This window comes from Cydia strobilella, chromosome 20, assembly GCF_947568885.1.
Source record: "Cydia strobilella chromosome 20, ilCydStro3.1, whole genome shotgun sequence".
NCBI classification, from domain to species: domain Eukaryota; kingdom Metazoa; phylum Arthropoda; class Insecta; order Lepidoptera; family Tortricidae; genus Cydia; species Cydia strobilella.
Window position 1 is genome coordinate 5147843 of NC_086060.1, and position 15762 is coordinate 5163604.

At 36.1% G+C, this 15762-nt stretch overlaps 2 protein-coding genes across 2 annotated transcripts in view; one reads left to right on the top strand and one right to left on the bottom strand.

The window, feature by feature from the left end:
- Positions 1 to 15762, top strand: part of LOC134750775 (myrosinase 1-like) — a 190423-nt gene that overhangs the window by 171074 nt on the left and 3587 nt on the right. The window contains exons 2-4 of the mRNA XM_063686017.1: positions 12824 to 12951; positions 13982 to 14129; positions 15082 to 15604. Of these exons, the coding sequence (XP_063542087.1) occupies positions 12824 to 12951; positions 13982 to 14129; positions 15082 to 15604 (799 nt within the window). The remainder of the gene's footprint in view (positions 1 to 12823; positions 12952 to 13981; positions 14130 to 15081; positions 15605 to 15762) is intronic.
- LOC134750566 (soluble guanylate cyclase 88E) overlaps positions 1 to 15762 on the bottom strand; it is a 131811-nt gene that overhangs the window by 65350 nt on the left and 50699 nt on the right. The gene's annotated exons all lie outside the window — the stretch shown is intronic.

Sequence of the window (15762 nt, forward strand, 5' to 3'; positions counted from 1 at the left end):
CGGACTCCCGCACCGAAAGTTCCGTACCTTTTAGTATTTGTCGTTATAGTGGCAACAGAAATACATCATTTGTGAAAATTTCAGCTGTCTAGGCTATCACGGTTCATGAGACCTCACAGCCTGGTGACAGACAGACGGACAGCGGAGTCTTAGTACTATAGGGTCCCGTTTTTACCCTTTGGATATGGAACCCTGAAAACAGGCAAAAAGTGCAATTAAATAAAGTTAACTTATCTATAATATATAGTTCAAGGTCCGTCGTTTGAAGCTACATAACTTCTCATTGAAAATGTCTAAATTTTGAAATTTATCATCATACATCCTGCATGCTCTTCTAATGAAACCGTTTCTCGCGTATGAAGTTTCCACTACGAGGAACATAAAAGAGGTTCTTCTTTCTACATGCTCGCTCACAACGACGGGGTACTCTAAAGGAAAGAGATTTTAATAACTCAGGGGCGTCGATAATGTTGTTAATGACTTTATACAGAATTATAACATCAGTGCTTTCGCGACGCAAGCTCAAGAGTGAAATATTATGTCTTTTCATAGCGGTAGTGTAATGTATGTATGTATAAACTCTTAAGAGTGTTTTGTACAATACATTTATTGTACAAAACACAGAACACAAATATGGCACAGAAATAGGCATTACAAAGGCGAACTTATCCCTTTAACGGATTTCTTCCAGTTAACCTTTGAGTAATCTATTAGTGTAGTGTAATTTAAGCCATCTTAAGCCAAATCTATCTTCAAGGCATCATTGTTATTTATTTTTATGGGGCCCTTCTTGTAGACAGCAAATTGAATTCCCCTTTGATATGCAAGTGTTCATCCCTTTCGTAAAATAGTCTGGTACGTTTTAGATTCTTTTAACTCAATAGTCCTTTACATCTAAAACAATTGCCATATCTGCACGCGTCCTTCAATACAAGGAAAGACATCCATATATTGGTTATTAAAAAAAGGGGCGGATATTTAAGCGCCACTTGCACCATTCCACTAACCCGGGGTTAATCGGTTAAACCTGGAGTTACCAGTACAATTTGACACTGAGTTAATGGTTTAACCGCTTAACCTTGGGTTAGTGGGATGGTGCAAGTGGCCCTAAGACAATTCATTATAAAAAAGAAAAGTATCCTGAAAGTTTGGTCCATTTTATATAGGCATAGACCATCAGACAACTAACTGATAAATGTTATAGCAAAACTAGAGACACTTTTTTTATCAATTGCCGTCGCGATCATTAGTAGAAATAATCAAAAACTATGTTCGTTTTTCAAAAAGTAAATGGTACGTATTTTCTGTCCGGCGCAGGGTTTCCTTTTACTGGTTCTGTCTAACCGTCAGACTAGCCTCCGCTCGATAAGCGATAAAGCCCTGACTAATGAGATATTAACGAGCGACACCCTTCTAATCTGTTTGCTGTGACTGGTTTGATAATCTACCCTGTACGCGGTCAAGTGTGCGGCTATATGGCTTATTGTACGGAAACGTTCTCAAATTTTGGGATGATAACACATTTTGGTGTAATTTAATCTAATTGGGTAGGAAATTCATAAAACAATGAATTTGGAATCTTCTCATTCATCACCCTACCTACCTAAAGTGAAGAACCTGTAAGTGGTATGAGGAAGCCATACGTACTCTTAATAAGTTTACATAAAAGCTTTATATGAACTATGTATGTAAGAAAAAGATTTCCGGCGTTGAGATAGCGAGCTTGGCGGGGGCTGAGACTGATGACTGTACAGCGGCCTGATGGCCTAAAACACCATTCGATGTGACTGTATAGTATACTACCGACAAGTGGTATCGTTGTGTTCGGTAGACTCTACTGAGTACGAAATAAGAACTTGTCACTTTCTAAGAGTGTGGGGGCCGATATGCTCCGGCCATACCTGCGCTTGCGGACATGGACGACTAGGTCGACATGGCCTCTCTTGCATCAAAAGCGCCGGCCGTTTATATCGCCACGGCACATTTAATGATTTGGTTCGGCGGTCGCTTGCTACTGTCTCCGTGCCTGCTACTTTAGAACCCTCGGGCATGGCGAGAGACGATGACAGGAGACCGGACGGAGCCACACTGGTGCCGTGGAGACTGGGTAGGCCTTTGGTGTGGGACGCTACATGCGTGGACACCTTTGCGCAGTCCCACATCCAGGTTACCCGCTCACAGGCCGGCGCTGCTGTCGACCGGCCCAACTACTCAAGCGCCGCAAATACTCATATTTACTGCAAGTGGAGACAATGGGTTCTTGGTCGGCGAACATGAAAACCTTCATGGGGGACCTGTCGACACGACTGGCACGACACGACGCGCTTACCTCTCCTAGCGTATGTCGCTGGCAATAAAGACAGGTAACGAAGCCAGCGTTATGGGTTCAATGCCGCAGACGGAGGTTTAAGAAGGGGTATTCTTTTTATAACAGTATCTGTTTTAGGTTTTTATTATTATTTAATTTAAGTAGTTTTATTTTAGTATGAATTTGTTTACTTTATAGATATTAGTATTAATGTTTTTTGTATTAGTTATGTAGCGTTGTTTATTTCTTGTAATTAAAATGATAATTGGTAAGTAAGGAAACATAATACAGTAATACAGTACTTTATTGGTAAAAGAAACGTATACAATTACACGTCATAGGTACATAATTTATTGCATTTGCCTACTTACGTTCACCTGACATCTTTTTGTATTCAAATAGCCTTCGACACTGCAGGAAGGACACAACCCTATTTACCTCGCTCACATAATTAGACGGGGAAAAACTACCGAAGACGTTTAATTTGCATTAAAGGAAGAATTTTATTCGTTCTTGAGATAGGAAACGAAATAATGGCTTTCTGGTTAGTTTTATTGGCTCAATGTAACTTATTTAATTTAATTTTAACTTTTAACTTATTTGCGATACAGCGGGGAAATGCCGCCAGCATCCTTGGTACAATGCCTCAAGGGCCTATTTTAGATTTAAGCTAGTTATTAATTTCGTTTACGTAGTACCACTGTATATATCTTGTATGTAAATAAATGTTTACTTATTTAAAAGATATATAAGAGTTTTACGTAAACCCTCTACTGGTACTGATAAACCCACTACTTAACGCTAGATGCCGACTACGAAATAACTTGCGTTTTGGTAAGAAAACTGATGTATGGAGTTATAGTTGGACAAACCAACTTGTCAGTAAATAAGAACAAAAAAAACAATACTCATCCTTTTCTTTTGGGTGCTAGTACTAGTTTAAGACAAAGATAGTATGATTCTCTCTGTCTATGTTTGAAATGAGACAGGCCTTTGACTTTGGCTCTTTCCTTAGTTCATGTATTTCTCTATAGTGATATTTAGAAATATTAATTAACATATATTAAAATGGGTCACTCGCAACCTAACCTAGCAATTTTCATTTGTAATTTAATTTGAACTTATCATTATTAACAGCAAATCCAGATCTATACATAATTATAGACATCACTACATAGTATAAAACAAATCTGTCTGTCTCTATGTATGCTTAGATCTATTAAACTACGCAACGGATTTTGATGCAGTTTTCACCTATCAATAGAGTAAATCTTGAGGAAGGTTTTAGTGTATAATTTGTAAAGGTTTTGTGTAATAAACTCGTGCGAAGCCGCGGTTCACTATAAATAAGAAAAACAAGCAAAATTTTTGAATTTATTCATTGTCACCTTAGACTATATTCACTCACTAGACGTTATTTACTGTAGATCTTTTTGTTCACTCCGTATTACGGCTTTCTCCCTAAGTATGATGGGATACTTTGGATATATTAGGGATATCACTTTTGGGCTGTCAATACAGGATGTATTGTAAACCAAATGGAATATAATGCAGACTGATATATAGTTTCTCCATAGTAGCATTTACATTTCTTGTGTACGTAACAACTTTATGTGATTGGTCAGAAAAATATAATTACCTAGTTGAATAGAGTGAAATCACCAACACTACTACTTTAATTCCGATCCTTTACACAATAACTATAATTATAATATAGTGTAACAGCAATAAAAAGCATGAATTTCTTACAGAATATTTTAGAGAGAAAAGTCGTTTTGTTATTAGGTACCTACCTATCACGATAAAAAGTGTAGTCATTTTTTAAGATTAGATTAAAATATTAGAAAATTATTACACGATACCTATAGAATGTAAAAATTCATTTGTTTATGTTACACGTAGGTACGTCTTTGGTTAAACAACTTACATGTGAATGTAAGCATATGTACCTAATTTTAATATAGAGTTACTACTCTACTGTGTCGGATATAAATAAGGTGACAGACGGGACAGACTTCAGACACGGATTAGACACGTTCAGTTTTCCCTTTTGAGGTAGGTACGGAACACCCTTGTGGTTTAATAAAAAGGTAACTCGAAGCATCATCTTTTATAATAAAAATATTTAAGTATCTACTGTTGAGGATAGCTACATAAAAATGGCTTTCGAGATAAGCATTGATAACAGAGATTATTTCATGAATAATTAATTTTAATGCACAAGAAAAAAATTGATGAATTCATCAGTTTGTCCTCGGAAATGCTATAATGGTAGTACATTGAACAGTTAGCGCCAAAAGTAGCATATCAGACTATGCGTCAAAAGTATCTACCACTCTCTAGGTAACAGATGGCGTGGCTCACTCCACGATTTCGTCGCGTCGCTACAAGTACATGCGGCCTACACCAATTTTGGTGTCTAGCCATAGTAATTGCCGCGCACCGCTACGGAACACGCCTGTTCGCGCTTGCGCTACCTAGCGGCCATATTAATTTGTCGTAATAGACGCGTTTTGCTAGAGAGTGAATCTTCTGTACATAGTACTATTATTTATTCTGTGGTAATAGCTTAACATAAAGATGTTTTTTGTATGTACAACAATTAGACTATGGCAGATATTTTTGAACCCGCATTATGTATGACCAACAGAACAACATTGACAGGAACCTTTGAAGTTGAAGTTTGACCTAACTGCTGCCTGCAGAACGCATCCAGTGTGGCAAATCCTGTATTGTTGAGATATTCTCTATTTTGATAAGTACTCGAGGGTGGCATATATTTTTGGCTTGTTGTTTCATCTGCTACTATTGATAGTGACTGAACGTAGGTGTTAAATCGATAACTTAATGTCGTGCCGTTCTATCTAGTTGTCACCCTATTATAGGCATAGGAGCAACCTGTACACGGGCACGTTATGGCAACAATGAAATCGATAGGACGGTGTCATTCGTCCCAAAAGATATGTCATTTATTATACGATATCCATCATTCATTTTCTCCCTTGGATACGTTATCGTTATGTGATAGGCTTTACGTCACTTCGCACTTATTGTTAATGGTAAACGATATATTTATGGTTTCACATCACACGAGTGTCTTTTTGTCAGGCTGTCACGAATGATTTTAACAAAAATGAGGAAACTCATTACAATTCGTGAGCTCTAGAATGGAGGTTGTAAAAGGAGATTTTGTATCAACAGCGACGTATGAATACGATACATATACCTACTGCCATTATCTTTCTTAATAACTTAGAGTAACTTACACTAGAGCGGTACTGTCATAGTAAATTTTGTAACCCCATTAAATTCACTGCCATCTGTCGACACACTTTAAAACTAAAAATGAAGATTTATAAAAATACGATAGAATGTATTTAAATATAGATAAATGATTTTTTTAATTTGCATTAATTATTTTTATGATTTTGACCCATGTTCTTTCACTGATATGCGTTAAAATTGTTAAATAACAAACGAAACCGTCAACGCCATCTATACGACTGTAGGCCAAAACTAGTAGCGCCCTCTGAACGAGAATCAAATTTTCTTGATTTTCGAGGCACGTTTTTTCCTTAGACTGTATCTATCTATTACGGAGTTATATCTATCTTTGTTAATAATTTACAGTAGTAGTAGCTTAACGAGTTTCATAATAACATCAAACTCGTTTGATTGCCTAATTATGTACAGTGTTTTAAAACACACATATTACACGCTGTATGATGTGTATGGCGACGTATTGGTTAAGCGAGTCGCTCAAAAGATTACTTAATGGCCACGATCACTCTGTAAAGAGTGCAACAAAGAAGAAATAGAAGAAGAAGAAGAGATGATGTATTCAGGAACCACATGTTACGACCGTTATTGCGACATTCGATAATCACACCGTTTGCATTTGGCATTCGAATAAAACATCAACTTGACTGAAACAAAAAAGAACTCAAATTCGAAATTTGAATGTCATTATTAAATCGATATTCGACGTTATTATTAGGGACTTTTTTTGTCGATTTCATTTTTTTGTCAGATTTTGATACAAATTGGTAGGTTTGAAAAGCTCCTTATTTTGGTCGGAATAAACACTAAATCCAAACTTGGGACAAGGAAAATTTATGAAAATTCCCATTGAGTTACGGAAAATTCCAGTGGAAGGTTTTGTAGGACATACAGTGAAATTGCGCTTATGTTGTACAGAATAAGGAACTCTATCTATCCACCAAATTTTATCAAAATCTGAAAAATGAAAAAACGATAACAAATAAAAAAGATGGCCCATTACCCAATAATATCATTTTCACAGATAAGTTTGTTCTAACAAAACAGTTTATCTTTATGTTGGCTGTAATTTCAGATTTTTTAACATTCACCAACAAACCGTACAATATACCTACAGAATTTAACATAGTAGTGATTTCTACTTCCCTAACGTCTGCACCCGCAGCCCAACAAGTGTGTCGCGACCTTTATCTGTCGTGTGTCGGGCTTGACACGAGTATATTTGATTAGACCTTTATCACAACGCTGCAGGGTCACGGAGGCCGATCCAGATTTAACCATTTGATACGGTTTAGATCATATTTTGATACGACCTTGAGTCGTCAGGCATCTCACGCGCATCGCATAAGGGCGAGCGAGATAAGATGATAAATCATACATCGACAAAGCCAACGAAAAGATAAACTGTAATGGGATGACAGATGCTACGAAAAGTTACGTAGTTATTTCCATATCTATATTAGGTATTTAAGTTTCGATATGCGTCTTCTATATATCAACATGAGGGCCTATCAGCGTTACTGGCGCACGCTGACTCGTCGTATTTTTTTATACTACGTAGTTGGGAAACAAGCAAACGGCCCGGATGATGGTAAGCGGTCACCGTAGCCTATGGACGTTGAAACTCCTGAGGTCCTGCATACATGAGCATATAATAGTTTCCGAGATTCCAAGGCCTTTCTAAATTTATATTTTTTTCGAACTTGAACTCGTAGTGTAGTGAGTATGCACTTTTCTCAATAATGTATCTAACCACCGGATTTGACGCCAATGCTAAATGCTAAATGGCTGGCTAAGTTACTGGATTATATCAAAATATCTGGGAGATCACAAGCTTTGCTCGGAAAGCATATAAAAACTCGAATACGCGCGTTTTCCCAGAGATAACACCTAGCTAGATCGATTTTTCGCCCCCGAAAACCCCCATATAGCAAATTTCATCGTAATCGTTAGAGACGTTAACGAGATCCCCGAAATATATATTATATATAGATATATACAAGAATTGCTCGTTTAAAGGTATAAGATTATTTTATTATGCCAGAATCCAGAATCGGCCTTACGGGATAGTTAAAAAGAAAAAAAATTGAATGTCAGGGGTAGATAGATGGTCAGCTTTGAGAAGGGACGATATTTTCCCGTACAATACTTGACAATACGTAATTAAAATAATGTGGAGCTCTATATGTATGAATAGCAAAAGAAGTATTTGTCTCTAATATATGCTGGTTTTTATTTTCTTGTCGAATCTTTTTTGTCATATTTCGATAAAATTTGGAGGATACATAATGTAGGTATTAATACATCTTCCAATGAGTTACGAGAAAGCATAGTATTTTTTTCAGATTTCATCGAAAAATTACCTACATATTTTTTTTTCGAGATAAGTTGTTATTTGAGGATCCCTTCAAACTAGCCAAAGTATAACCCAAATCTAAAGAAAATCTAATTCAAAGTCGCAATAGTAATGCAGCTGCAGTTGATATCCGAATGTCACCTTTATACGTTTCTGGGTCATTCTACTCTCATTTCCCTGGAATCTCATTCCCCTGGCTATACCTATTCGCAAATTTCCAAGAGATTCCGCTTAGCTGTTTTGATTGTAGATGAAACTTGGCACGAGTTACACGTCACCAAAAATGAGATGCTAGTAAAGTGGAATTTCCTGGGAAGCTGCGAATATGTATAGGGAGGGATCAGAATTCATGATCATATAGATGAAGCAAATTTTGTAACCACAGTAAATTCACTGCCATCTATCGACACACTTTAAAACTAAAAAGGAAGATTTATAAAAATACGATAAAATGTATTTAAATATGGATAAATGATTTTTTTATTTGCATTAATTATTTTATATGATTTTGACCCATGTTCTTTTACGTCTAACTGAATCGTTAGTTTTATGATATTAGTGTTAATTTTTAGTTTTTATTGATTTGAATTTTAATGTTTTCTTTTTTTTTTCTAATTTTATTGATGATTGTTGTTTGTGTAAATAGTTGTAATTATGGATCATGTATCTGAAATAAATGAATTTATTTATTTATTATTATTTATTTACTGATATGCGTTAAAATTGTTAAATAACAAACGAAACCGTCAACGCCCTCTATACGAGAGTAGGCCGAAGGTAGTGGCGCCATCTGCGATAGCTGGACTACCGGCCGTTGACTCCAAAAACGCGCTTCAAGATTAATTCTCCATTCACTGCACACTACTACATTAGTTTACTGTATAATAAGCTATCGATATTACACTTTAAACAATATTAATGAGCAAAAAACAAAGCAATTAATCACGAGCCTAACTATCAAGATAGAGCTCGAACCGAAAGTCCCGAGCATTACTCATTTTATACCTAAAAGAAATTGACATTGAACGCCCCCGTAACAGTATGGCAAGCTGCACTACTGCTGCGGCCTTGACGCAGGCGCTGATACTGTCAGTTGCCTACATAACATGAGAGACAAAGATTTTGTTGCCGCAATTCTGTCGCGATATAACGTTCAATCCGCCAATCATTTTGAATTGCACTGCGAGTCGTGTGAAGCTATATAAACACGTATCAACTATCATAGAAATATCGAAACAAACAAATTATAGAATTTAAACACGGTTCAAGCTCAAGAGCTTAAGTAGGTGCTTACTATTGTCATAGAGTAACTTATACTAGAGCGGTACTGTCATAGTAAATTTTGTAACCCCAGTAAATTCACTGCCATCTGTCGACACACTTTAAAACTAAAAATAAATATTTATAAAAATACGATAAAATGTATTTAAATATGGATAAATGATTTTTTTATTTGCATTAATTATTTTTATATGATTTTGACCCATATTCTTTCACTGGTATGCGTTAAAATTATAAATAACAAACGAAACAGTCAACGCCCTCTATACGAGTGTAGGCCAAAACTAGTAGCGCCCTCTGAACGAGAATCAAATTTTCTTGATTTTCGAGGCACGTTTTTTCCTTAGACTGTATCTATCTATTACGGAGTTATATCTATCTTTTTGTTTCGTATAGTTTATTGATAATACCTTATCATTCGTTTTATAATTTTATACCTTGATTTTACGCAATGAAACAATAAATTATCATTGTTATCACATTATGTCAAAAACATCATATTATTATGATTGAATTTCGCTAATACACGCGTTTTTTTTTATCTTTAAAAACATGGTAGTCAGGCAGGCTTATCTTTTCTATCTTTCAAAAGTATAATGTAATCCTATCCGGAAGAAAGCATGAAACTGGGCGTGCATGTAGCTTATTTGGTATACAGTGTGGAAATAATGAATGAAAACCTTAAGTTAGCTCATTTTGCTTAAAGGAAACATTCTTTTATTTTTGAAAATAAACAAAACTGCTTTCAAAGATTGCCAAGCTGTACATTCCAATCCAGATTTAAGACTATGAAAACGGATTACATCGCGCATATTATAAATTCAATATGAACGATGTAATCCGTTTTCATAGTCTTATATCTGGAATGTACAACTTGGTACAACCTAAGGTCTTTCAAATGATACTGCACTTCACGTAGAGTTTTCGATATCATATCGTAGGTTCGTAGGTAGTTATCGAGATATTTAGCGATGTGAGGGTTCGTTTTTAGGGTTCCGTACCCTCTTCTTCTTCCTGCCCTTCCTGCTCTTTCCGTACCCAAAGGGTAAAAACGGGACCCTATTACTAAGACTCCGCTGTCTGTTTGTCTGTCTGTGTCTGTCTGTCACCAGGCTGTATCTCATGAATCGTGATAGCCACACAGTTGAAATTTTCACATATGATGTATTTCGGTTGCCGCTATAACAACAAATACTAAAAATGAATAAAATAAATATTTAAGTAGGGCTCCCATACAACAAACGTGATTTTTATGCCGTTTTTTGCGTAATGGTCCCAACCATTACGCAAAAAAAAAGGGGTTCCGTAACCCTTCGTGCGAGAGCCCGACTCGCACTTGGCCGGTTTTACCTATTTGATACGGAACCCTAAAACGGTAGTACATAAAAAAATACAAAAACGTGAATAGATAACCCTCACCGTGGGGTTCTATTTGGTGATTAAACTTATCAAATTCTTGGATTACATTTAACGATAAATGAAAATACCGTCGTAAAGTTTATTAAGCTGTGTTATAAATATTAAGTGACACCTCTTTTCTTAGAGCTCCGTTGCTGAAATAGAAAATGGAACCTTTCGTAATGAATGTCCAACGAGTACCTACGTTGCAGTACAGAAATTTTACGCAGAAACTACGTACTACAGAATGAAATCTGAAACATAGATGTATAATGCGTGCCACTAAGTATATATCACTGTGCAATCAGACGACTGATGATTGAGTGTGATAGAGCGAGAAATGCAAATGTAAATACTTTTGTACCCAATGTATAAGTGTTACTGTCTCCCTGTCTGTCTCTGTCTCGTGTTTGTGCCACTGTGGCTCTAGCTGTTAAGGTACAATTAGCTCCATGCATGAATTTATTTTTATTTTTGGAATCATAATTTATATGGTTGGAACACCGGAAATGATAAAAATACTTTTGTAAACCTTAACATTATTTTATTAAAAAATATTTAATATGTTGAAAATTTTTGAGCGGTTGAAACGCTCATAATTTTTGGCGCGAATTCGACAGAGCGTGATGACGTCACACGTTGGGCGGCCCAACTGACGTTTGCTACTAATGACACTAATCTGTCGAACGCGTGACGTCACGTGGCGTTTCGAGCGTTTCGCTCACTAGCTTTTCGCGGGCAAATTTTTGTTCTTTTTATTTATAATTTTAAGTAATTAAATGGTAATTTAAAAACGGAAATGCATTTGTAACATGATATAACGGTAACAAACATCCGAATAAAACATATTTCGTTCAAATATAAACTTCATGCATGAGGCTAATTGTCAACGTAAATAATAAACAATAAACACTAGGTAACAAAAATATGAATATCTTCTTATGTTGAAATTATACTTTTAAAGTTTACTGCTACATATTACTGAAGTCCAAAACGATGAATTTTATCAAATATTGTTAAGCAAGCCTTTTTATCATTTTATATTTACGAAGAATCATAATAATATGAAAAATCTGTTATTACTAAATATTAGATCGCGAGTCCAAAAGATCTAGATAGATGGGCAAGTTTTCTTTATACTCCCAACCGTTATGTGGTCGTTCACACCGTTTTTGAATTCTCTCGAAAAAACTGCTTAAAAACTGTACTTATGGCTTTCGTAGATACGATGTTTGTATCGTAAGTAGGTATGGAATCTATTGTGCGTGGACCGAATCACACTTGGCCTGTTAATTTGTTAAAGATAAAAGCCGATGGACATTGACTGAAATACTTGATCAATGATTTACTAATATCGAATTTTACGATGAGGATACTATGTGCTAATTAGTCTCAGCAGTAAGTTGGTGGTGGCGTGATGTATTCGACAATGGGACGCTCTGTGGTTATTTTAAGGTATGTGTTGTACCATTCACCATATAAATAAAATACATGTACATGCATGTGTGTGTTTGAGTAAAACCTATCGTGTTATCTGATTGTTTTTTCAAACCCGTCGTTGGTAAGTCATAAGTATTTAAAGTTAAAGTTGAACCTTTTTCTAAACCGTCGTTTGTTCCAATGTTTGGATTACCTACAGTTTCAATGGAGCACCTCAAATGTCATTGTAGTTAACCCAGATACTTTATTCTTACCTCTAGATATTTGACATCAATACTTGATGATGCTGTCGATTGGATAGAACCTACAAATGTTTATAAGCTATAAAATCTGAAATGGTGGTCATTTCAAATCAAATTTCAAATTAATAATATGTTGTTCCTTTATAAACGATTTTCTAATTACAATTCTACATTAGAAAATTACCTTAATATTGAATATCAAGACGGTTTTTTTTAATTCTTTTAAATTTAGATACATGATAATTTTATCATGAATAAATATATTACTTTATATTTTTTACAAAATTATATTACATTTACATTATAGCTCCCTGTATGTAGTATATTATAATATATATTTTTTAATTTAGTACCTATACTCTAGTACAGCCACATCGTCAGTAGAAAAAGGCGGCAAATTTAAAAAATGTAGGCGCGAAGAGTTGATCTCAAGCAGATAATTTGAATTTCGCGCCTTTTTCTACTGACAAAGGGAAATAAGGGGATGGGGAATGTGTTTGAGTATATGTGATTTTACAGTTGGCTCATAACAATCAGTGCTGCCAACATAAGAATCAAAACGCTGTCAACAAAACAGTTCCCTCGCGACTTCATATTTGGCGTTGCTACTGCCGCTTACCAGATAGAAGGGGCATGGGATGTCGACGGTAAGTGGCTTAATCCCCAGGGAATGCAAGTGACATTTGAGTCGCTTTTTAACTGTAAATCCATCTGTCAGATTATGCGATTTTGGTAATATTACTTAGGGTAGATATTTATATGCTCCATGCCGTAATCGGCAACGGCGACCCTAGCTAATTACGAGCGTGAGCTCTGACATGGCTGGCAAAGCCGAACTTATTTTTAAAAACTATCGCAGGTGGGGCAGTAAAGTTGACCAGAATCATTGTAAGTGTAATTATAGGAGGGTTTCGGCCGGGACTTACGTATCTGACGTTTCGTATCAAGTTCAATGAGACGAGCGTCTTCAAAGTTCTTAGAATAGATATAGATAGATATTTGGTGAGAGGTCGAATGGATTTACCCGAGTTTAAAGTTAAGCGACACATTTAAAAGTTGATTCACTCAAATAGTATTTAGATTCGGTCTCGTTAGTCCGACTATAAAATAAGATTGTAGAGCATAATTGATGATAATTGAGCAGTATTGAGTGAAAGAAGGCTAACAAAGAGAGTGTATAAGGGAGAAGTAGACGCGAGAGTTCGAATTGGAAGGGATAGACCTTGGTGTACTTTCTCTGATCAGATTGGGGAAATCCTGAAGACAGGCCAGGTCACGATCACCCTAAACTGGCGAGCGTGTATGAGGAATGTTATGAAAGTGAAGGAAGCGAAAGAGGTACAGTCAGGATCGTAGCAAGTGGAAATCCGTGATCTCTGCCTACCCTTCCGGGAAATAGGCGTGATTATATGTATGTATCCATATGGTATGAATTTTGGAAAAATGTTAACCGTTGAATCTATCATGCGACTCCTTAAATGAATACCGATCTTAAAACTAAGCCATTAGTCGCAACACATATCGAAGTACAAAATGCTTGCCAGTTCAGTGTTAGTTTGTCTCTACCATAAAATAATCATTAAATGTAGGACATTCTACCAAATTGTTGCAATAATATTTCAGGCGAAAATAATAATTAAACTTCCTTTGAAAATGTATCAGTATTTGTACTTCCAGGTAAGGGTCCCTCGATATGGGACTACTTAGTCCATACGGACCCTGACCACATCGCTGACAAGAGCAACGGAGACATCGCCGCTAACTCTTATTACAACTACAAAAGGGACATTGAAATGTTGAAGGAGTTAGGTATTACACATTACAGGTAAATATAAATCTAAAGTGCTCCGCGCCTGCGAGCCGCATCGCTAGTACGGCGCGTGCGCGCCAGCCCCAACACCATCCTGTCTATGATTGCGGATAGAATGGATTGTCCGTACATAATAAACTGTTGTGGGCTTCACAAGCCCAGTAACAGTGTATAGTAACTGTAAATTTAGTTAAGAAATTATTACTGTCACTAACATAGTTTTTTTTTTTTTAAGTTTTATTGTAAGTACTAACATTTTATGAGCCATGAGCTCGAAATAAACGATAATTTAATTTAATTTAAATTTAAAGTGAGTTAAATTTAAAAAATTCATTAGACTTTTGTCGCGAACTTGAGTAATGTGAGTAATCATCAATTCATCAGTATATAAAAAAATTCAAACTGATCATTTTAAAAGAGAAATTCTCCCTGGTTTATTGATTCATTTTGTAGATAGTCAACAGAACGTCTACTGGTGAAATAAAAATTTGTTATACAAAGGAAGTGATCCAGACCCGCGAATTTCAACTTGGAAAATCGCCCGAGGGGGTGTAAATTTTCCCATAGTTTCATTATTTCATAAATCGGTATTTGTTTTGTAGCTTCTCTATTTATGTTTAAAGTTTGTGAGGTGTATACATGATAAAGAGTGCTACTTATAATTTGTACTTTTTTGGCAGTTCATTCCGGTTACCGGAGGTCTCCGTTTTAGCTTGGGCAAAAATGCTTTCTTATTTCCGGATGTTCACCTCTACAGGTCGCAATTTTAGACCGTTTTTCGTGGAACTTTGTGAGCAGGATCAATAATTAAATAGATTTTTTGTAGATTCAGTTTGCGTATTTTTTTCAAAATGGCGGAGCCATACATTTATTAAGTCTTAAGCTATGCTCGCGAGGTCTACAGCTCACAGAGCCTACTAGTTCTTAGAAAATATGGAAACTGGGTAATTTTATATCGTCTTTATAGGTTCTCCATATCCTGGACAAGAATTCTTCCATTTGGCCGAGCCAACTACGTCAACCAACGAGGCATCGACTATTACAATCAATTCATTGATGAATTGCTAGCAAATGATATCGTACCTTTTGCGACCATCTACCATTGGGACTTGCCTCAAATTCTTCAGGAACATGGTGGCTGGCTGAATGAGAAGATAGTTGACTGGTTTGGAGACTATGCTCGAATCGTGTTTCAAAACTTTGGTGATCGCGTGAAGCTCTGGATGACAATAAATGAGCCATTTGTCCATTGCTTCTTTAGCTACGGTTACGGCGTCCATGCTCCTAAAATCAGGTCCCCAGGCATTGGGTTCTATGAGTGTGGAAGGCATATTCTACTGGCGAATGCCAGGGCATACCATATATACAACGATGAGTTTAGAAGTACGCAAGGTGGTAAAGTTGGTATCGGTTTGAACTGTGAACATGTATTCCCTGCTTCGGATTCGAAAGATAATATTGAAGGCACTAAAGACTACTTAGCTATCCACGTAAGTACATCCATTAGTACTTAGGTGTCTGTTTTGAAATGGTGTTTTTTTAATCATTTGTCTAGATAACATACTTACTCATTTTTATATAAAATGTTTCTATTGGCCATGCTAACATAAAGTTTGTAACATTGTTTGCCGTTTTAAGACCAACTGAA